The 23,587-nt window shown below is 54.7% G+C and overlaps 1 protein-coding gene across 1 annotated transcript; it reads right to left on the reverse strand.

Moving 5' to 3' along the window:
* Positions 1 to 1,023: 1,023 nt before the first annotated feature.
* ARID3C (AT-rich interaction domain 3C) lies at positions 1,024 to 23,379 on the reverse strand. The gene is made up of 7 exons (XM_054178684.1): positions 23,065 to 23,379; positions 9,365 to 9,437; positions 4,781 to 4,964; positions 3,689 to 3,933; positions 3,060 to 3,329; positions 2,816 to 2,905; positions 1,024 to 1,995 (listed from the first exon to the last, which is right to left on the reverse strand). Exons 1-7 carry the CDS (start codon positions 23,341 to 23,343, stop codon positions 1,853 to 1,855), a joined length of 1,284 nt encoding a protein of 427 aa, XP_054034659.1. The 5' UTR covers positions 23,344 to 23,379; the 3' UTR covers positions 1,024 to 1,852.
* Between the last annotated feature and the right edge of the window lie 208 nt (positions 23,380 to 23,587).

Genomic DNA, 23,587 nt, shown 5'->3' on the forward strand with positions numbered 1-23,587 from the left:
GGTGGCTGTATGTGTGTGCAAGTGCGTGAGCACGTGTTTGCACAGGTCTGTGCAAGTGTGGCTGTCTACATGGGTGTGGTGTACATGCCACCAAGTCTGTGCAAGGCAGCACAAGTGATCTGCCAGTATGTGTGTGGCACTCAGTGTCCACACATCGCAGTGCTTTCCCATGTGCACCTACATACACACCCACAAGCACCCATGTGTGCCTGTGTCTCCCAGATCCAGATGGGTTACCTGGGCCTTCTGTGGGTACTGCCCAGGTGCCAGGATGACCCAGCACTGCTTGCATCTCGCCGAGTGCAACCTCAGTCCCATGGCCTTAGCAGTCCCACAGCCATGCCCCTTGCTTGGCACAGGCAGTCTAACTCACCTGTGGGTAAATTGCCACAGGCTGGTTGGCACATACAGGGTTGGTGCCCAGTCTTTTCCAGAGCATGCCTGAACACTGGTGAATGCAACCCAAAGTCTCCAAGAATTTTAGACAACTTTTTCCTTAAGGCAAAGGTGAGGTAGGCTGTGAAACCTCAGGCACCATAGCTGCCACCCCAGAATGTCACAGCCTGTGGTGGTGTACTGCACACACAGACTGTCCCGAGCCTGGGCACTGGGACTTGGTAGGTGGCTAAAGGTCATGCATACCACCCTCAAGACTGGTTGGGTTCAGCAGCTAATTTCCTTTAATAGATACACAGAGTTGAGTGGCTGTGATGGGAATGCTGAGGGGAGCCTGGCAGCAACAAGCCCTGACCCCTCTGTGCTGAGGTAGAGGTGAGTGTTGCTCCACACTCACCTTCTTTGGCACCCAGGGGTACAGATGGGTGGAGGAAGCACCCACCTGGACCCAACGAGGTAGTTCAGAGTGCCCTCAGTCTCCCTGCCCCCCGCCCTGGAACCTGGCATCCAGACAATCTTTGGTGGTGGAGAGCACTTCTGAACCTTCCAGTCCTAACCCCACCAACAAGACCCTGCAAGTGCACAGGCTCTAGCCCCTCTACCCCCAGTAAGCTCCAGCCCCATCTAACTACCTGCAACATCTCACTCCCTCCCTTCCCACCAATATCCCCAATAACTGCCCCACAGGGTAGCCCGCCTGAGTCGAGGATCCAGGGGCTGGAGGTGACATCACCCCTGGGGTGACCAGGGGGCACCCAGGGCCCTGAGGCATGCCTCAGGGCAGGGGCAGCAAGCTTAGGCAGCACAGGAGGGCTGTGTAGGGGGTGCAGTATATAGGGGATACAGTGTACAGGGGTTACAGTTTATAGGGGCTGCAGTGTGCAGGGACTGCAGTGTTTGCATGGAGGGTGTGAACAGGTGATGCAGTGTGGGCACCAAAGAGGTGTATAGGGGATACAGTGTATGCACCAAGAGTGTGTAAAAGGAAAGTAGTGTGCATAGAGAGGTGTATAGGGGAGACAGTACATGAGATATGGCATGTGCATTGAGTGTGACAATGTGGAGGATAGTGTAAGCACTGAGGTGCGTATAGGGGCTGCAGCAGGTACATCGAGGTGCGTATAGAGGCTGCAGTGTGCAGAGGATGCAGCACACATGGCCCAGCAGTGCCTCAGGGCTGATGGGAGCTGTATGGGGGTGGGTCACTTCAGGGCAGTGCCTGGGAAGGAAGGTGAGCATGTTAGAGGGAATGTGTGGGGAAGAGGTCTCACATGTGGCAGTGAGTGGCAAAATGGCCCATGTGGGTGCCCCCAGACGTGCACAAATACAGCTGAATAGTGCAGCAAGAGGCACCATTGGGCTCCCCATCCCACCTTGGTGGCCCAGCTGGGTTTCACAGCTCAGCCTCCCAGGCTCTGGGGATCCCCACTGCTTTTGTTGAGGGCTGACATCTCCTTTACAGTGAGGTGCTGGTGGGAGTGTAGCTGTGTGAGGGGGCTAGGAGAAGTGGGTTTGGTGCAGGCACCAGGTTTGGCCGACTCTGGGTACTTCCTCCGCTGGGGGCCGGAGTGGTTGGGGGCCGGCGGGCGAACAGGACACCTGAGGAGCAAGAGTAAGGAGGTTAAGGGCAAGATCAGTGTTGGGGATCTGGCCCCAGCATCCAGGCTGGGGAGGGTAGAATCAGTACCCCTGGTGACTCCAGTCCTTCTCATCACATTGTCCCCCAGCCCAACCACCCTCACCCACTTTGGGCAGCCTGTGTGGCGGCCTAGGGCTGTTTGGCTGGCAACTCTATGCGCTGATTAGCCATGACCTTTCCAGCTCATTAAATATTTAAGTCCTGAATAGAGAGCCATTGATTTTAATAGGAGGTGCCTCAGTAGGGCAGGCAGGTTGCTGGGGGCCATGGGATGAACTGCGTAGCCAGGTGGAATCACAGAATCACATCCTGAAAAAGCCTCTGCTCTAGCAAAGCACTCCAGGAGCCTGCCCTGCACTCAACACCGTGCTACTCACCCAGCGAACCCCTGCATCTAGCCAGGGACCCTCTGGGCACGCCAGCAATAGAGTGACCCCAGATCAAAGTCTTGCTTTCAGTGCCCTCCCATAGGGGATGAACCCAGGTGCCTTTTTGCACTTCTCAGCCCATGTCTGTCTGTCCATCCATCCACTTGTCACTCCCTCCCTCCCTCCCTCCCTGACTTTGGACCTTCATAGCTGGCACCTGCTGGGGACCAATTTCCACCCTCGCTGACCCCCTCCTTCTTCTGCCCCCTCTCCCCAGGCCCTGCCACTTCATTACGATGGATTTTATAGTAAAGACATCAGATTGAAGGAAAGACTCGCTGGCCAGGCAGTGGCTATAAGTTATTGGATTTCCCGGCCGCAATTACACGGGCCAAGCGGCCTTTCTATTTACCTGTGTAGACAACTCCATTTATTTCTATTGACATGTTGATACTGCTAATGCCGTTGGTGGACAGGTTCAATGCAGTCTCCTGTCTGTCATCTGGGGAAAGGAAATACCAATATGAGCATTAAGAGAAACAGAAACAAGAACCCGTCTGAGAGAGAAGCAGAGTGCCAGCCTCCCAGCAGCGGCTGCTCCCTCCTGGTGTGCCAGGGAAAGGGGTGACCCGAGCTGAGGTGTTGCATCTCGCCACCTCGGTTGGAGATCTTGACGTTCATGGGGAACTGGGAAGCCACAGCCAGCAGGTTGTGCTGCAGCGTGTGTTGCACCAGCCGCTGCTGCTCCTCCACTGTCAGGGCCACCTTCTTCTCTGGAGGTTCCCCAGTCTCCAACTTCTCCCGCAGCTGCTCCAGCACCGCTGCTTGCGAGGCAGCTGCTGCTTGGGCTGCTGTGAGGTGATGCCTGGCCAGTCCCACCGGGATAGTAATGTGCCCTGGCACTGCTGCTGCCAGCATGCCATCCTCTGCAATGACAAGGAAAGCTCAGCAGGTCCCCGAGTTGTCACCCCATCTCACGATCATTAGCCAGTGTCACCTCTATCCCAGTAGCATGGGACAAGGTGGGCTGCCACCATCAGGACCTGGGCTTGGCCCCTCTACAAACACAGGAGAAATAAAGCTTTCTCAGTTCCAGAAGGGGATTAGATGAACAAAATTGTTCCTTTGTTCCCCAAGAAAAAAGGGCAAGGACAGAGAGGGAATAACCCTGCTGCTGGAGTAGCATCTGGGCAAGAGCAGAGAGGCAGTTAACTCTGCTGCTGAAGTAGCATCCATCCCAGGCAGGAGGGATGCCTGCTGCAGGGCAGATGTGCTCCTCACCCACCTTTCTTAATGGCATGCACTTGTCCCAGCTGGCCACAGTTGTGTGTGGAGATGCTAAGAGCTGGCAGAGGCATTTTGGGAGAGCCCATCAGAGTTGGAGTGCCAGCTGGAGAGTAGTTGAACAGTGCTGTGCCGAAAGCTTGCCTCCGTCCCTCCCGGCGGTTACTGTCTATGGCAGCTTGGAGCTCTCCAGGAGAGCTGAGTGCCTGCTTCTCACATTCGTAGGGATATAAGTACTTCATGTATCTGCATAGGGGAAGAATGAGGATGAGACCCAGCATAATGTGGCCATTAGGCCACACCTCGAGTACTGTGTCCAGTTCTGGGCCCCTCAGTTTAGGAAGGATGTTGACTTGCTGGAGTGTGTCCAGAGAAGGGCAACAAAGTTGGTGAGGGGTTTGGAACACAAACCCTATGAGGAGAGGCTGAGGGAGCTGGGGCTGCTTAGCCTGGAAAAGAGAAGGCTCAGGGGTGACTTTCTTGCTCTCTACAACTACCTGAAGGGAGGTTGTAGACAGGCAGAGGTTGGCCTCTTCTCCCAGGCAACCAGCACCAGAACAAGAGGACACAGGCTGTGCCAGGGGAGATTTAGATTTAGGAGGAAGTTTTACACAGAAAGAGTGATTGCCCATTGGAATGGGCTGCCTGAGGAGGTGGTGGAGTCACCATCACTGGAGGTGTTCAGGAGGAGACTTGATAGGGTGCTTGGTTGCATGGTTTAGTTGATTAGGTGGTGTTGGATGATAGGTTGGACGTGATGATCTTGAAGGTCTCTTCCAACCTGGTCTATTCTATTCTATTCTATTCTATTCTATTCTATTCTATTCTATTCTATTCTATTCTATTCTATTCTATTCTATTCTATTCCATTCCATTCCATTCCATTCCATTCCATTCCATTCCATTCCATTCCATTCCATTCTATAATCAGCCTCCTAACCAGCCCTGTGCTGGGGACAAGGGTTGGATGGCATCTGGGAAGGGGCAGAGCCCTTCATCCCCTTTTGGGGTACTCCCTGCCAACCTCCACTCAGGGCACAGGGACATCCAAGCTTAGTGGGCAAGTGTCCCCCACCCACTGCCAGGAGCTCACTGAGTGCGAAGGGTGAAGGCAGCGCTGGTGATGGAGGTAGGTAGGTTGAGGCCCTTCGTGATCTCACGCCAGATCTTCTTGTTGATGACTTCGACCAGGCCACCCTTGTCCGTCACCAGTCGGTAAAGTGTGTACAGGTCCAGCACCTGCTTGGCCATGATGGGGATGCGGTTCACAGGTGTCCCTTCAGGCCACAAATGAGAGAGAAAAGGGTGTGGGGTGAGCCCACTAGGAACCCTCACTCCCTGGGGATGCAGCCCCTGCTGTATCAGCTGCCCCCCAGGGGGACACACACCCATGTGCAAGGAGGATGCAGGCAGGACACCAGGGTGCCTGGGACAGAAGCACTGTGCCTGTGAGAAGGGCAGACCCTCTCATACTGGCACAGGGTTCCCATCAATGAAGCTGTGAGTAGGGCTGGGTACACTCTTTGTTGGAATGCAGGGGCACAGTACCTACAGTGCCTCCTCCACAACCTCTCAGAGCATCTTAGAAGGTTATTCTCTGTAACCCCCTTCAGAGCCCCATGAAGAGACATCCCAGCTAAACTTTATAAAAGGACTCACTCTATAACCCTCTTTGAAGAGGGTCTCCCTCCATAAACCTTCTAGAGAGATTCATTCTATGAACGCCTTATAGAGAGGTTTTCTCTCTTAAAAATCCCTCTCTGAGCCCCATAGAGAGGGACTCTCCCAGGAGATGTTGGAGAGACTCCCCACTCCAGAGATCTCCCCAGCAGCACCCAACTACTAAAGACCTTCAGTGAAATGCCTTCAGAGATCTGACCCCAAATTCCCTTCAAGTGCTTCCAGTAGAGAGAGAGCTCTCTTCCCCAGCATCACCCCTCTCTCTCATCAAGGCTATAGGGCAAGCAAACATGGGGTTACACAGGCTCTGTGAGCTCAGAATGGACTGGTGTATTTGCCACAGCCACCAGGTCTGGCTACAGCACCCTTCGTGCTTTCCCAGAACCCCAAACAGCCTCACTGCCTTGCTCTGCCCCATGGCACCTCGGAGTGATGGCCTGGGCAGTAGCCAGAGGCTTCAGCAGGGCAGAAGAGGGATGAGGATCCTATCCTATCCTGTCCCATTCCACTCTACATTTATTCCTCCTGTGAGGTGGCGGGGCACAGGCAGTATTGGAAAGCCATTCATTTGGCCAGGGGAGGCTGTCAGGGCAGCGCTTCACTCCTCAAACGAAGCCGTCACTCACAGCCCTCCTCCAGCATCCCTAATTTATGGCCTTGATATTGGCTCAGCTTCTTCACATAAGCCTGAAAAATGAGCTCTTTTTATTCCTTTACTGAGTTCATTTAACTTTTTTTTTTGTGTGTGTCTGTGTTGTTTGCTCTGTCAGGGAGGCTGAGAGATTTTACTCTCCCAGGAAAAAGGCAGAGATATTGACTTGATATTGGCCAGTGGTCCCTCAATAGTCCTGCCTGGGGGCTGCTGGCACTGGCTCCATCACCTTGTGAGGGGCCTTATCCAGGACTTCCCATCACCCCAACATGCCAACGAGTTTGCAGAGTCTCAGCCCCTGATCGATGGCCCACAGACATCTTTTCTCTTCTACCCTCCCCAGCTGTGGCTAATGGAAGTGGCTCGCCATTAATCTTGGGGCTGCACAGGGCAGGCATCCGGTGCCCATCCTGATGACAAAGGGACCTGTCTGCGTCCCTGCAGAGTGATGGCCCTGGCTAGTGTGAGCGGCACAAAAGCCCAGGGATGTGATACGGCCATTGTGGTGCTGCAATTAGCTCCTTGATTAATTAATGGCCCCGTGTTATCAGCGGCACACTCAGCTTGGCAGGGAGACAAGGGGGACCTTGCCAACCCCCAGGGAGAAAATGCAGGAGCAGCCCCTTATGTCCCAGCTCTCCACTTTTGGGGTGCTGGTATCACCCCCACGTGCCACCTGTGCCAGGTGTATCTGCTCTGTGCCATGGGGTTCCCAATGTCCCCATTTTTCATCTCTGCTGACTTTCCACCCCACTGAAATGCCAGTGCAGAATCTGCTCTGACAGAGAGCAAGGGGGGATAGATCCCCTTTTATTAGGCTCATTCAGTAGGCATCAATGTGCTCTGGCCCACTAATACGTTAGAGATACAGATGGGGGTCACAGCCCCCTTGCCCATGCACTCCGGAGTACCCCAAGAGCACCCACACTGGCTCAGGGGTGCTGCTTCTCAGCCAACTACCACTGACTCCTGGGACGCTGTTTTTGCCTTATAGCCTCTCTGCCCCCTTTCTCTTTGCTACCTGGCTCCAAAGCCCCCCAGTCCTCCAAGAGGCACATGCACACCCACACCTGCACTCCCACACCTGCCTGTCCACCAGAGGAGTGCCACCTACTTGGAGGAGGCATCTACTGGGATGGAGACGACAGGAACTGGACAGCTGGACACCAAGGGATGAGAAGCAGCATTGGCAAGGAGGCACTGGACTCCCTCCCTCCTCCCTGCATCACCAAGCACTCACTTAATTAGTCCCAGCCCCAATGGCTAGAAAGTTAATTAGCTCTGGAGAGAGAGATAATGAAGCCGCAGTACAGCCGATGAATCTTGTGGCTGATGGATGCTGGGGGATGAGGCAGCGCTGATGCTTCCACTCGCTCCCTGGAGCTCCATACTACATCCAGGGGGACCAGGGAGCATCCCCAGGATGATATATAGTGTCCCCCTCCTCCAGCCAGGCCCCAGCATAAGCCCCATGGCTGTGCCAGCAACCTGCAGCACAGATCTAAGTGAAACGAGCTTGTGGGGTCACGCTCAAACACAGAAGTCAATCACTGCTGCCTCACCACCCTTCCCATGGCCACAGCCAGGGTGTGTCCCCCTTTCTGATCACCCTTGCCCCACACACAGCCAGCCCCACTGTACCCTAGCCATCCCCTGTTAATTAGCTCGGCATTAACCTCTGTCTGGGCTTTACTGGCTATTGAGCGGCATGTTCATTAATCCACACACCAACAAAAGGCTCTAATTAATACAGCTGGCCACATGCTCCTGCTCTGCAACTTTTAATTGTCCCAGGCTGGGCCAGGAGGGCGAAGGTTAAAGCATTTATTGAGTCCCGATGGCCCCCCATGCCGATAGCAAAGATTTCCAATGGGGTTGGGCTGCTGCTGAGCCTTTAACCCCTGGGTGCCTGACACTGTCTGCACTGCTGACTCCACTCCTGCCTCATCACAGGCGCTGCTGAGAGGTGCAAGTAATTGGCACCCTCACCATGCACAGCTAATGAGGAGCCCTAAAGGGCATCACCAGTGGGCACTGCTGTCCTGAAGGGATAAGCCCCAAAACATGCCCTAACAATGCATTAAGCACCTATGAATGTGCAAAGATGGACATTCCCTGGGGTCTAGATGGTCCAGGTAAACGTCTAGCACACATAATTAACCTTGTAACACACCTGTGAACCGTGTGTGCCCCTGGCCCTGTTTGGGTGTTTCCCATTCTATAGGTTCAGCCTTGATAACCTTGCTAGAGTTTCTCTTACCAATGGGCATAAAGTTGCCTTCAGCTGGTATTTAAACCAGCCCAGATGGTAGGCAACTTGCCTTGTTCTCACCCAGAAAGCAACAAGAGCCAAATGCTGCCAGAGTTGCAGCTAAAGAGCTTGGCCAAGCAGGCAAACCACACCTGGGCCTTGCACCTGGACCAAGGCAACCAACAGTCCAAGATCCCTGTGCCAGAGGCAGAAAGAGGAAAAGCCCCAAGAGAACCGAATCCCAGAGGAGCCAAGGGAAGGAAGGCTACAGCCCGGCAATGGAGCACATGAGAGAGGTCCCTTAGCCCTCTCTGAGCCAAGGAAGGGCTCCAGACCATGAACTGGGCACAGGGGAGAGAGCCAAGAGCCACTTGAATTACAGTTACAGCATCTGTGAAGATACTGGACAAAGGAGCAAGCTGTGAGTCTCTGACTGATCTGCTACAGAATCCCCCTTGTGGGAAACTGCAGATCACGGCACCTTTCCTTCCAGTTCAAATGGCTGTACTGGAAATTCTCAGGTTTGTGCTTAAATCATTTAACTGTCTTCACGTGTGGAATGCAATACCCACAACTGACTAACAGAACCTGTACACTTTGTGAGTAAGTTACGGCGGTGTCTGAAGATATCACCACCAGAAATACTAAATATGAAATGCATACAGATGTATTTTATTGCAACTGTCAGGGACATCTCAACCCCACATCACGGCAAAAGCCCTGCAAATGAGCCTTAATGGGTGCTGCTATTGGCTGTCACCAGGGGGTATGCTAATGGACATCATCACCAGCAGGCACTGCCAGAGAGCATCCCTGCACGCACTGGCAACTGTCATCACCCCCATCCCTGGGGGGCCCAGGGAAGCCCCTCTGGCCAGCCGTACATGGGGGGTCTGCCTGGGGCAATGGGGGCAAATCTGCTGCGTGTGAGTTTACTCACGTGTGGTTATGTAAGCAGGAGTCACTACAGAACCTGTCTAAGAGGCTCATGAAGACTCAGAGCAGCTCATAGTCCCAGGGGACCACAGCTTGAGCCCTCCCAGGCAGCCAAGGCAGGTGTGCCAGTGATGCCCACCCCAGCCACCCATCTTTACCTCTCTTCTGCATGAAGCTGAAAAGGTCATCCAGGAACTCTTTGCGTTTTGGGTCCTCATCCAGTTCGTAGAGCTGGAGGAAAGAGGAAGAAGAGTGGGAGTCCATGAGGCAGAGGGGGCAGTGCTCGGGGCAGGACCCTGCCTGTGCCAGGATCTTGCATCAAGATCTGTGCCAGCACCTGGCATCATCCCTGGCCCCACCTGCCTGTTCTGCCAGTAGTTAAAGGCTCTCTCTGTGTCATGATGCTGGCAGTGCCAGGCTCTCCCCATGCTTAGGGCCTAGCATAGGCTCCCTGCACACCACTAACTGTTTTGCACCCTTGCCACAGAGATGCTGAATCTGTACCTCAGTTTTCGCTATGCCCTCCCACAGTGCAGGAAGGTGATGCCCATATATTGTCTGCCTATGAGCAGCAGAAAGTTCTGGGCCCCTGGGCAGGTCCCCGAGACTGGAATGCTCAGCCCCGTTTTGGCTCAGCAGCCTCCCAGCACTTCCCAAGTGCCACTGTTCACCAGGTCCCAGAATGGGATCAGCACCCTTATCTACAGGGACACGCATACACCCGTGCAGCTGAGATGTTGGTCCTGTTCCAGCACCAGGAGAGCTGTCAGGGCCATAGTGCTGGGTGCTGGTGAGGGAGCTGCAAGTACCAGGGGCTGCTGCACAACCGAGGTTGACAGGGCTATCAGTGACCTGGTAAGCGTGGCCTGAGCTGTGTCACTGCAAGATTGGGCCTGATCAATGGTCAAGGACAGCATGAGGCGCCTCTGCAAAGGGACATGCTGCAAATCCTCCTGTGTCAGCTGGGCATTGTGATTTCAAATCTCTCTCTCCTGGCCAGTTTTGGGGACCCCAAAGTCACCTTCCCCAACTGCCCATGGGGACCGGAGTGTGAGCACAGCAGCGACAGGTCCCCACAGGGTGCAAGGACTTCTTGCAGCTGGTGTGCATGTGCAAAGCAAGAGGCACACACTCTGCGCACAACCAGGAGCGCATCATCGTGTCTGCAGACACTGGCGCTTGTGTGACCCAGAAAATGCATGGATGGACCAGCATGGGTGCAAGCTGGTGAGCATTCAGGGCTTTGCACAGACGTGCACACACAAGGCTCTCAGGATGCTTATGTGAGAAATTGTGTTGCCTTTAATATTTGGCTTTCGCAGGGACCGTGGGGTTCGGTCGTTGGGCTGATTGGTTCGTGATGGTCCGTATTGTGTAGGGCATTGGGAGAGAAAGGTGAGGCGCCAACAGGTCTAAAGACTGGCCAGATCAAAAGTGCAGGTTTTGTCTCAGTCCTGATGGAGAGGGGTGGGAGCGTGCTGGGGAATGTACGTTTTAATCTATTAATATGTATGTTTGCCGTCTCTATAAGTTCAGCTCGTGTTGTTAGGGTGCGCCTCTAGCAAACTCGCTGTGTGCCCAGCGCTGTGTTGCCTTTATTTTATAATAAACTGGTTATAAATTTCAGCAGTGAGTTCCTTTCTCACACTTAGGCGTGTTGGATGGTTGCAGGTCTGGACACACGGTTCCCCAGGCTGAGCTGAAGGATGGTACTGGGGTGGCAAGTGCCACCCCTACACTAGGGACGTAAGATGCCAGCTCCATCTGAAAGCCAGGACTCGCCTGATTCCAGCACAGTGCTTGGGTGACCATGACAAATTGGAGCCTGACAGATCAATGGCCCAGCAGTAGAAGTCAGAGCACATGAAGGAAAAATTAGCACCAATCGAAGGTGCTATAGACACCAATTCCTCCCAGCAAGCCCGGCAAGAATTTAAAGACATTGAAAAGAAACAAAACTCAGCAGTCCAGAATGGATTTCCAAAACATATACAAAGAAATGCAAGCTGGAAAACAAAGTCAGGCACAAAATAGAGTCGTTTAAAAAAACAATTGTGCTGGGAAAGGCCGTTAAAAAACAATAGAAAGGGTGCACCCCCACCTCCACACAGCACATCATTCACCGGGAAGATAAAGGGAGCTGTGCTGCAGCGATGTCAGGCTGCAGGGACGTGGGGATGGGGGATGCAGGGATGCGGCGGGGACAGATGAATGCAGGGATATGGGGCTGCAGGGCTGCATGGACATGGGAATGTAGGGATGTGGGGATGCAGGGATGGGGGCATATGGGGACACACAGGGATGCAGCGATGCCCCATGGCTCCCATCACCATCACATCTAACACAATCCCTCATCTAATCCATGAGTGCCAGATGCCTGTCCCTTATCTAACAGATGGGTGTTAACTACCTGTTCTTAACCAAGTCTATGGGTGTTACTGTCAGTCTCCCACTGCAAACGTAGGTGCTGGCTGACTGGCTCAGAGTCACTCTGTGGTGCTCCATCTCTGCCTCTTCCCTGTCCTCTGGGTGCCACTCACCCACTGCCTTCATGCAGCTGGGTTTTCTTGGCATGCCCAGACCCCTGGGTGGTAGCATCCCGTTCTTCTCCTCCACTGCAGACCTCCCTGTCCTGCTTTGTGCCCCCTCCCCATTGCTTTGCCCCTTCCCAGGAGCAACTTCATCCATTGATTATGGTAACTAGGTCAGGCTCGAAGCAGAGCTCCAGGGGGTTGCTTTGATTTCTGCCCGGGGAAGGCTGTGTGAGCCAGGCTTTGCCTACATTTCCCTGCCTGTCCCTGCATGCAGCAGGGCTCTGCACCACACCAAGCCCATTTCCCCCCTCTTCGATCTCCTGGCTTGTCAAAGCAACCCTACCCCAAACCAGCAACTGCTGCCCATCTCACAACGAGGTGAAGCCACCATCTTCTGGGGGGGTGAGATGTCAAAGCAGTCCTACACTCGCATCTCTGCCGGACACCTGCATGCCACTTCTGCCACCAAGGCTGGCAGGACCCCACCCAGTGCATGCCACCACTGCATCCAGTCCCCAAAGCACCTCCAAGTGTTGGGATCTATTTTTCCATGATTTATTAACTTCCAACTTTTTATCTACAGGGCACAAAGATGCAAAACCACATTACATCAAATGGGCAGAAAAGGTCACCTTTTAACTGGGGACTAGAGAGAAGCTGAGTAACAGGGTACCAGTTGACAGAGCCCTTGGGTGCCCTCAGAAACACTGAATGTCCCATGACATTTGGGGATACTTAGGCTGGAGATGAGGTGGTTTGGGGGGGATTCTTGCTGATGTGGTGTGGGCTGAGTCCCAGTCAAGGCTCTCTACAGAAGCCAGGCATTACAAGTTCATAAGAATGGCAGAGAGGTGGCATGGGTGGTAGCACAGATAATGGCATGGGTGTTGGTCTGCCACACCCTCTAGGCAAGGAGGGACCCCTCAGAAAGCCCCAGTGGGGTGACACATGCCTCACATTGGTGTAGACAACCCTACATGGGCTGACAGGACCCCACACAGCTGTGCACAAGCCTGGTAAGCCCACCTGAACAAACCTGTGCAGTCATGTACAATTCAATAGGGCTCACACAACCCCTCATGACTGTGTACAACCTTGTGTGAGTAATATGACCCCACATGCCCATATAAATGTGCACAACCCTTCTTGTGCATGTACAACCCCACAAAAGTGTGTGCACACATTCCCCCCCAGGGCCACACCAAGCTTGGAAGGGCACATACAACCCTACACAAGTGTGCACAACCCTGCGTTGCTGTTCGCAACCCTGCATGGGCACAGCTGAGTGTGCAGAACCCTGTACATGCATACACAACCTGCACAGGCACAAGTCCCTACACAGGCACAAACAATCATGTGCACAGACTCCTACAGGAACCCCGGGTGGGCAGGCATGACCCCAGGTGAGCATGCACAACCCTTCACAGGTGCATACGACTCTGCATGAGCATCCACCACCCAACAAGTGCATGCACAGCCCTCCATGGGCACACACCCTAACTGTGGATGCACAAACCCATACATGCACATGCTATCCAAGACAGGCTCTCACAAGCCTGGATGAGCATGTCCAGCACCAGATGGGCATGCACAACCCCAGATGGGCACGTCTTCCCTGGAGGGACACCCCTCAGATGCAGGAGCACACACCACCCCAGAACATGCCGCCACTGTGCACCTTAGAGCAGCCATGGCAAGCCCTGCTCAGGGGCAGTTGTGCAACATGAGAAGTGGCTCCTGCGTGTAGTGACCTATGAGCAAGGACCCTTTTAATCGTGTTTGTATTGATATAATTAGTAACTCATTTAATGCCATCGATGTAACTATATTCCTCTATAAACAGAAGTATTAAACTGTCAAGCCCAGGATCGATATCCCACCAAGTGTGCAGCACAACTCTGCTCTGCCAGCCTTGAGGACCCTGTCCACAGTGCTTGGACCCCCAAAAGCCCCATAACCCACACCACCATGCCACTTCCACTCAGGACTGCTGCTTGGGTGCTGGTGTAGGGTCAGAGCAGGCTGTCCTTCCACCCATTCCATCCTAGGTGCATCCCTGGGGACTCCACCTCCTCCTGTCATCCTATTGCCATGGCGATGTCTTTATTCCTTAGGGGATGGGGATAACGGGGCCTGTCAGGCAGGTTAGAGGTCAGTGGGTCGAACATGGTTTATTAAAGGGATTTGAATAGACCTTGTGGCTCCCTCCCCTTCCTTCTCATCACGATTAAATAACATCGTTACCACCTCTCAGTCTTCCAGGAGATGCCTCTCCTGCAGCTGAAGGAGCTGGTGGGCTGGAGCTGGAGGCCCTGGCACCCTAAGCAGAGCTGATTCCCTAGACTGAGGGTGGATGTGGCGAGGTGCTAAGCCACCTCTCCAGGCATTTTCAGGCTGTGTTGCACTGGCAAGACCCCCTCCCAGCTCCAGCCCTGCTGCCAAGGAAAGCAATCACAGTGGGACCCTGCAGCCCCCCTCAGCCATCTCCTGCTGGCAGTGAGGGCTCAGATCAGCAACCAAAATTTAATCCACTTAATACAAGCCTTATCGATCTCAGGCCCTGCTTGGCTCCCCACAGCCTCACATCCCCCCCACCTAATCCTGAGCCACTTAATATGCACTGCATTGATTAGCCGCACTGCTAATTTTTCCATCTGGCCACTGCTCACGCAGGGAGCTCAGGTAATGCTCATCTCCACACTTCTCCACAGCCCCCCAGCGTGAAGCTGCACACTACAGGTGGCCAACTGCTGATGGGCTATTTTGGAGTCCTTGCACCCCTCTGGGGCATGACAGTTGCCCCTGAACTAGGGGTCCCTGGCTTCTTCCCAGAAAGATGGTGCACAGCCAGGCACTCAGACATTGGTGTGCCGTCCTCCGTGTCCTGGTGGCATAGGGTGGGGACAGAAAGTCATCAGTGCCTCAGTTCATTCTGCAGGATTTCAAGCACAGGAACTGGCTATTTCAAATTGACACACAGCCCTGACCATCCCAGTGCCCCTGCACCCCACCATAGTCCCCTCTCAGACATGGGGCACACATGCAGGAGCTGAGGGCTCACTTGTGTCCCCTTCACATTTCCACTGCCAGAGCCGGGGGACACTTTGCTCCCCCCTGGGCACAAACCACCCCCTGACCTTGCAAGCCACTGCCTGCCTCTGTCACCAGTCATTAATAAGTTAATGGTTATGGGAGGGCTTTGCCTGGACATTGGCTGCATGTGAAGGTGCTGCTGGCTCTTGTCAGGGGGGTTGCTCCCCTGATCTTGCAGCTCCAAGGGGCACTGGGGTGTCTGCTTGTCCCGACATCCCCGGCCTCAGCAGTCACCCCACTGATGTGTCTGGACACCTCTGTCTGGAACCCTGTCCTTGTGCCACAGCCTCCCCTCAAAGCTTTCATCATGCTTAATATTTAACGTTGCTTTATAGAGCAGCAGGTTTAATCAGCACTGATAATGCGTTGGATTCAGCAGGTCATTAAAATCCCTGTCCCCGCCGCAGTGCCGCCGCTCCCAGGAGAGCTGCCTGCTGCAAACATTAACCCGGCTCTGTGCAAGGTGAGGGACTGTTTGCTGGCTGGCCATGCTGGCCTTGGGACATCTCCCCTTTCCCCCTCCCCTGCCCCAGCCTGTCCCCCCAGGGTGAAGTCAGGGCTTGCAGGGTCCCCAGTCTTATCCTCAACTCATTTCTCAGGAGGGGAAACTGAGGCACGGAGGGCCAGCATGGCTCTCCCAAGGGCTGGAGCCAGAGAAGAAATGCTGTGTAGTGCCACTGTCAGCACCATCCATGGCTCTGTCACACTGCCCTACATCTGCCTATCTTAAGGAGGCAGCATGGGAGGGGGGTCTGGGTCTCAGTGAGCTTGTGACCCCCACGATCATCCCCTTGTTACTTGTTCATGGCTGAGCAGGCAGTGAGTCAACGAGAGGATTTGTTCAGGTTAACCTTTCTGACCCGCTGGTGCTTGTAATGCCACCTCCTCCCCCTCCATCCTTGCTTCCCTCTCCATTCCTGCTTCCCTTTCCATCCCTGTCTCCACATCAATCTCTCCTGGGGTGACCGGAGCCTGAGGACCCCTCTCCAACCCCAACACAACCCCAGGTGTCCCTTGAGGGATGAGCATGAGCACACCCACTGTGGATGTGCACACAGAATGCCCTTGCACACATTGAAGGTGCATGTACACACCTTCTGCAGGGCTGGGTGAGTTATGGGAGTATACACCTTGGGGAGTTTTGCACATGCCTGTAATGTGGATTGGGTGTCTGGTGACCTCTTCATGCATCTCCATCTTGTTCCTCTGGCTGCTCTGAAAGCACAAGAGGGTAGAAGGGCTGGTGTGCGCCCCTCCTTGATGCCAGCAACCCTGGACCCTGCCTACACCTCCAGAGGAGCCACATGCCTTGAGCAGAAAGGGCTTCTGGGACTGGTGTTCACTCCTGCCTCACCGCTGGACACAGGATGTGTGCACTGGATCCAGTGTGGTGCAGCCCCAAGCTGCAGCCTTCAGTGAGGAACACAGCCCCACCAACATGACTGCTTCCACCCCTGTGGGTGGCCCTGTGTGCCAGGGGACAGGTCTCCAAGACTCCTATGCACAGAAGCTAGCACACTGGCCCTCTGCACCCAGTGCACATCCACCCACAAAGACACACCTCACCCTCCAGGCCCCCGGCTTGCCCTGCACATGCAAACATTGTGAGCCTGTTCTCGTTGTGCATGCTCACCTGCAGACATACTCTCCGTGGGCAAGCAGCCCTCCCAGTGAATGCTCACACAGCCCCTGGACATCCCCCCTCTCCCCGGCAAACACAACCCCTCTGCAGTCTTTGGCACACCTTGTACACACTCCCTGGGCACACAGGCCCCTTGTGCACATTCATCCATCCCCTTTGCACACCATCTTCGCACACCCCCACACACTGTATGCACACTCACACACCACCTATACCCACAGACACCCTCTGCACACCCACATCCACACTCTGCTCACGATTGCCGTGGACGCAGTCATTCCCCTGCGTGCACACACATCCTGTGCACGCCCATGCAACCCCTATGTACACAGTGTCATAAAATCATAGAATGGTCTGGGTTGTAAGGGACCTCCAAAGGTCATCTAGCCCAACCCCCCTGCAGTGAGCCAGGGTCATCTTCCATTAGATCAGTTTGTCTAAGCCTATTGAGCCTGACCTTGAATATCTCCAAGGACAGGGCTTCAACTACCTCCCTGGGCAACCTGTTCCCCTATGGTAAAGAACTTCCTTCATAAGTCCAACCTAAATCTACCATTCTCTAATTTAAAACCATTGGCCCTCATCCTATCACTACAGGCCTTTGTAAACAGTCCCTTTCCAGCCTTCTTGCAGGGCCTCTTCAGGTACTGGAAGGCCACTGTCAGGTCTCAAAGACTTCTCTTTAAAAGGCTGGGCGACCCCAGCTCCCTCAGCCTGTCCTTGTATAAGAGGTGTTCCACCTCCCTTATTATTTGCCTTCCCCTGGACCCCCTCCATCAGGTCCACATCCTTCTTGTGTTGAGGGCTCCAGAACGGGGTGCAGTACTCCAGGTGAGGTCTTACCAGAGCAAAGTGGCAGAATCACCTCTCTTGGTCTGGTGGCCACACTCCTTTCAACGCAGCCCAGGATGCAACTGGCACCTTGAATGTGCTCGATGTTCTGGATGAGGGAATTGAGTGCACTGTCAGTAAGTCGACAGATGACACTAATGTGGGTGGCAGTGTTGATCTGCTTGAGGGTAGGAAGGCTCTGCAAAGGGATCTGGACAGGCTGGATCAATGGACTGAGGTCACTTGTATGAGATTTTAACAAAGATGAGTGCCAGGTTCTGTACTCAGGTCACAACAACCCACAAAATGCTACAGGCCTGGGGCAGAGTGGCTGGAAAGCTGCCTGCCACAAAAGGAGACAATGCTTTATGGAAGGAGTGGTCAGGCATTGGAAAAGGTATCACAGGGAGATGCTGGTGTCACCATCCCTGGAGGTGTTCAAGAAACGTGTGGACATAGCACACTCTGGGAAGAGGTTTAATGGCCATGGTGGTGATAGGTTGATGGTTGGACTTGATGATCTTAGAGGTCTTTTCTGACAAAAATAATTCCATTATTCTGTACACTCTCCCCCTGGAACATGCTTACACATTCCCTATACACACTGACCCTTACACACACTCCCAACACACACACCTGAGCTCACTTCCATACCCCCAAAATGCTGAAAACTCCCCATGGGCATCCCAATGGGACCAGATGCCCCCTCCTCACTTTCATGCAGAAGCCCTACCCAGCCCACACTTGGCACAAGGGATTTACCTCCATTGTTAATCCAGCAGGCAGATTAGCAAAGGCACAAGTCATCACAGATTCCCTACTCACATCTGATCTGATGTGGCAGAGAGGGAGGGACCTGGAGACAGCCACCTCATCTCCCACCCACAGCATCTTTACTCTCACACCCTTGATTAGTTTTCACACCTCATCTTTGGAGCCCTTGATCCCAAGCCTTGACTTGGGAGGTGGTGTTGCAGCAGCCACCAAGGCTCTCAGTATCCCCTGTATTGTAGTGAGGCTCATACTCACCAGGTCCACTCAGCACCTGTGGGCTGGGGCAAGGGGCACAGGGGCTGTCTTGGATGGGGACTCAACCCCTAAACCCTGCCTCAAATACTCACATGTCCACACAGCTCTTTACATGGAGACACTGGTCCATGCATATGGAGGAGCGTCCATACATGCTGGGACGCCACACAGGGCCCTAAATACACACATGGGAGTGTTCAGACATGTGTGGGCACCGCATGTGTGTGTGGGCACACACACAGTGCCATACACACCCCTGCACACACACATATGTGGGTCTGTGAACACTTGGCCACATCCACACACTTGGGCACTCATATACACCTACCAGACCTCACAAGGTATGTACACATGTGGGCACTTAGATAGATCCATATAAACACATAGGTCCCCCAGGGATCCTTACACACGTGGGCATTCCTATGAGTCCCACATTCATTGACACTCACATGGATTCAGAAACACACAGGTACACCCCCATACTTTCAAGGGCATGTATGCAGATTCAAACATTGGCACTGGTCTGTATGCACAGACATACACCTCTATACACACTCCTGGCTGTAGCCCAGCAGCCCCTGCTCCTGCCCTGTGCCCTTGCACTCGCACTGGGCAGCAGGGGCAGTCAGAGCTCCCACTGCCAGCGATTGTAACATTGACCCTTGCCACCTCTGCCTCCCCATGGCAGGTGGTCCCAGAAGAAGGGACTGAGAAGCCTCCAGGCAGCCATGGACAGGAGCAAACACCATGTTCATCCTCCCCACCTCAGCGATGTAATCAGAGACCCTCTTAATTTAGCCCTGGGAACCCTGCTGTTGTTGCCTCTGCACCTGGGTTGAATTCGTGCTTCAGGGTGAGGCAGAGACTACCCCCCCTCTCCCTGCGGTCACCTTTCTAAACTACCTCCATTCCCTCGCAGACAAGGACGACTCTGCAGGGTAAAGCACTAAGAATGAAGATGGGAGGATGTACACCACAGGCCCTGCCACTCTATTTTCAGGATGATGCTGAGGCATAGGGCAGAGGTTCATGGCACAAGGAGGGCTGCAGTCAGCTTGAGGCACGTTCCTCCAGGCTTTGAGATGCAAGTACACTGGTTCACAGCCCGTGATTCTCCCATAAATGCATGTAAAGGGCAAGTGGGTGCAAAAGGCAACTGCCAGCATCAGGGACTGACAGTGCAGGAACAGCACCATGGCAAGAGCCACACCAGCACTGTTCAAGGATCATGATGAACAGCTGCTGGCAAAGCCAGTCGCCGAACTAGCCAGTGAGGCTACAAGACACCCCAAAGTCTCCCCAGCTGCTCCCGGACAGGGCTACCCTGATGTCCCTGACAGAAAACAGATGGATCTGAATGTGCTGGCAGGGCTCTGACAGAGAAGACATGCTGATAACAGCAGTCTGCTGCCAGAGGAACAGAGAAAACACCTAAGTGTTTGAGCCCTGAGCCTCCCCACAATGCAACCTCTGGGAAGAGCTAGGGAATGGAGAGGGAAGCCCTGGCTTCTGGTGCTGCTATTCCTTTGCATGGAGGAAAGACAGGGCACCTGTCTTTATATGTGTACACGACTCCCTGTGGGCAAAAGCTCAGTTCATGGGGCTGAGATGGCACCATCAATGCCAGGCTTTTCCTAGTGCCCTCCAAGTCAAACACTTGACACAGCAACATTGCACCACAAGTTGGTGCCATGCTTGTCCTCAGGGAAGGGGGGACTCATGGGCAGCACACAGTCAGACCCCACTCTGAGGCCCCCATCCCAGGGCTGGAGCTGCCTTGCAGTACTGGATCCAGAAAACTTCCCAGACCTTTGCCCACGTCTCTAACCCAATGTGTCCTTATCAAGTGTACACAGACTGGCGCCAGGGGCTGATGCAAGAGGTAAGGGTGAGGTGGTCTCACAACCCCCAACATCAGAGCAGCCCTCCCAGATCAGAGCAAAGGTCCCACCAGCCCCCCCAAACTGGTGCCTCAAGAAACATGTAAAACCAAGTCAAACACATGGGATACTTCCCCTAAAACCAAATCTGGCCAAAGCAGTGGTTGCCTATTAACCCTCCACGGGTTTCTCCACTGCAGCCCCATCCTCTGCTCCCATTTTAACCAACACCACACTGTGTGGAGAACCCCTCATGGCTGGTCCTAAACCAACCTCCAACACTATCCTCATCATAGCCTCTTCCTCACTGCAGAGAATCAGGGAAGTGGCTCTTTGCACACCCTCCACAAACCACACTAAATTTGGTAGTTTCTGTTCACTTAGCTCTCTCTCCCCAAGCAGGAGAGTGACTGCAGGGACAGACTCTGAGGCCTGTCCCAGGTGATGCCACTAGTGCCATGGAAAAACTTCAAGCAGGGGTTCGCAGTGGGAAACAGCCCTGGCCACTGCAGTCTCTACCTTGTGCCAGGGCCCTCATGCACAAACTGCCAGTACCCTGGCAGCTTGCAAGCAGGCACATGCTGCCCTTTGTGTCCCACAGCATCACAGCCCAGCTCCTGGGAAACCTTCAAAAGCTGGAGCATGGCCACCCTCCCCTTTCAGCCCCTGCTGAGAGTGAAGAACCTGTTCCCCAAGCTGGGCGAGGCACAGTCTTGCAGCCTGAGGAGAGCCCAGGGCAGGTATGTCCCTCCCAGGCACATCCCATTCCAGATGATCATAGGGGACGGACAAAAGTGACAGACATTCTGCAGACCCCAAGGCAAGTTGGCACCACAGTCTGACCCAAACTGAGAACACATACATGGCAGCACAATGCAAAGGCAGGACAGGGCTGGTCCCAGTAACTCCTTTCCCTGCTCCCTGTTTCATCCCATATAAGCCACCCAGAGATAGTCAGATCCTTTGACCCTGTGCACTCGCAAGTACTAACATCAGCGATATCCCACTGACCCCTGGGCTAGCTAGGACCTGTTACCAGCTGGGAACCCATGTAAGGGTCTGTGGAGCAAGGATCCATTACCTTTCCAAATAGGGTTGGAGGAAAAAGCAGAGCAAGCAAGGAAGGAGACAGCTCTCGTCGTGGGAAGAGGTGGTGGATCCTACCTCCTGCCCCAACCTCCGCTGTTTTCCATCTCCCAGTATTCATACGGAGCTGCCGGTTTTGCTCCACAGCCCCAGCCAGGGAGAGGGCATGAGGCTGAAAGGCGAGAAATGCCGGGGATGCTTTCTGTGTGTGCTGCTTGCCCAGGCCTGGGCGGGAGGAGCCACTTCCCACCGCCCAACTGACCCCAGGAACCGGACAGTCAGCCTTTCTCGGGGCAGCGGGGTGTAACGTAATACTTCCCGGACAAGCTGTTCAGTCTCGGCAGCGTACCCATCGCGGATCTCCCCGGGCTGCTTTCGAGGCAGAGTCGGGCGAGGGCAGCCTTCCCGGGCACGGCTGAGGAGCACACGCTGCCTGCCTCCTGCCTGCGCTCCTGCCTGGGCGGGTGAGCCCTGCCCTGCCCCTCCACATCAAACTGTGTTGCACCATCTCGAAACAAGAAAGGCAGTGGCATGGCCCCATTACTCCCGAAAGTCTGGTCCCTACTGCTGTCTCCATCCCTTCCTGGCTGAGCCACTGTGGATGAGCTAGTAAGTCTGTTTGTTCCACTGCCCTCTATACAATGCCTCCCTATAAAGCTACCCACCAGTTGTACAGGAACTTTTCTGCCTGCTCCATCCCTTTGCCACAGCCTCCCTGCGACCCACCCTGCCACCAGCGTTGCCTCTCTCTCCTCCTACAATGAAGCTGAGCACACAGGGAGCACTATCTCAGCCTGGCGCTATGCAATCCGCACTCCACTCCTGCACCTGTGTGCATAACCCAGCACAGACGCGATCCACACACACTTTAACAGAGAGAAGCCTTTTGTCCACCATATATACAAGCCCCAGGAACCCATCCCCTGCACCAGGTCTCTGTGACACCAGTCTCCCCTGTGTCCACCAGGAGTGAGGTGACAGGGTCGAGGCACTGCTCCCCCCAGCCAATATAAGAAATCAATGAGCAGCGCTGACCAGCTGCAACATGCCCCAGCTCTAGTGGAGAGTTCATCTCTGTGGCCCACTGGCTCCATGGGGTGACCGTGCACTGAAGCCTTTGCCCTTGCTCAATTCTGCATAACTTCAGTGGACAAGTCACCTTGTTTTACCCTTTTACAGAAAGCACCAGGTATGGAGCTTGCATGGCTCAGAGTAGGCACACTGTCACCCTGTCCTACTGTGGGGCCTGCGGACAGGAATAGGGGTCACTAAGGAGGTCTTGGGTGAGATGCGTTTTGGTGGCAGGGAGATGGAGAGCACATGAGGATGCCTGTTGGGGTAGGACAGAGCTCAGGGACAGAGACAGCAAGAAACATTCAGAGGGAATCCATTTGGAGCAGGAGGGGGCTCCAGGATGGGGGTGCTGGCTTCCACTGACTATACTTGTCTGAGATAAGATTTGGGGGCAGAGGAAAGGGAATGGTGCAGACTCATTTATGGGGGCATGGCAATAATGTCAGGAGGTAAAGGGGATACTGGGAATGTTTGCTTGGGATGAAGCTTGGGTCAGTAGGGTTACCCATTTAAGGTGGGATGCAGACAGGGTTTGGAGGCGGGGGGGGGGGGGGGGGGCGAAAGAGGGAGCATAAACGGTGCTCATTAAAGGAAGGTTGAACCCTGAGTTCGGAGACCATGGGTGGACACTGGGAGTGCCCGCCCGGTGGAGCTGGTGCCGGTGCGCTGGTGTGGCAGATGCCTCCTACCTGCTTGAACTGCTCTTCGTAGGTCCATTCGTGGTGTGGGGGACGCGGCAGCTCGCGGGGCTCTCCTTCTTCCTCTTCCTCCCCCTCATCCTCCTCCTCCTCCTCTTCCTCTTCCTCCTCCCCTCCCGCGGTGGCGGGCGGCGGGCGCGGGTCAGGGGCCAGGCGGCGGCGGGGAGCGGCAAGCAGCGGCCCGGGATCGGGCTCCCCCGGAGGCCGCCGGTGTGCGCCGTCGGGGCCGCGGGCCAGGCGGGCTGCCTGCTGCCGCTGCAGACTCTCCATCACAGCCGCCAAGCGCAGCCCCCCCGCCGGCGCCGGCCCCCGCAGCGGGGCGGCCGGCTGCGGGCACAGGGCACGGCCTGAGCGCCGCCGCCGGAGGAGGAGGGAGGGAAGGAAGCACACCCCACCCGCTCTCGCCCCCAACCCCCATGCTCCCAGGAGCCCTGCCCCAAAAGTTGGCAGAGGAGCTGCTGCCGCCGCACCAGGCTTGGCTCTCGCTGCCGAACGGGTTCCTTCCCCCGCAGGG

This window comes from Dryobates pubescens, chromosome Z (genome assembly GCF_014839835.1).
Source record: "Dryobates pubescens isolate bDryPub1 chromosome Z, bDryPub1.pri, whole genome shotgun sequence".
NCBI classification, from domain to species: Eukaryota; Metazoa; Chordata; class Aves; order Piciformes; family Picidae; genus Dryobates; species Dryobates pubescens.

What these genes read in the sequence shown, in the direction of transcription:
- ARID3C (XM_054178684.1), bottom strand. Translation starts at nt 23,343, where the DNA reads ATGGAGAGTCTGCAGCGGCAGCAGGCAGCCCGCCTGGCCCGCGGCCCC. An exon ending in CAGCTTCATGCAGAAGAGAG is followed by an intron (nt 4,965 to 9,364) that starts GTAAAGATGGGT and finishes TGTGGCCTGAAG; the next exon opens with GGACACCTGTGAACCGCATC. An exon ending in GCCTTCACCCTTCGCACTCA is followed by an intron (nt 3,934 to 4,780) that starts GTGAGCTCCTGG and finishes TCCCCTATGCAG; the next exon opens with ATACATGAAGTACTTATATC.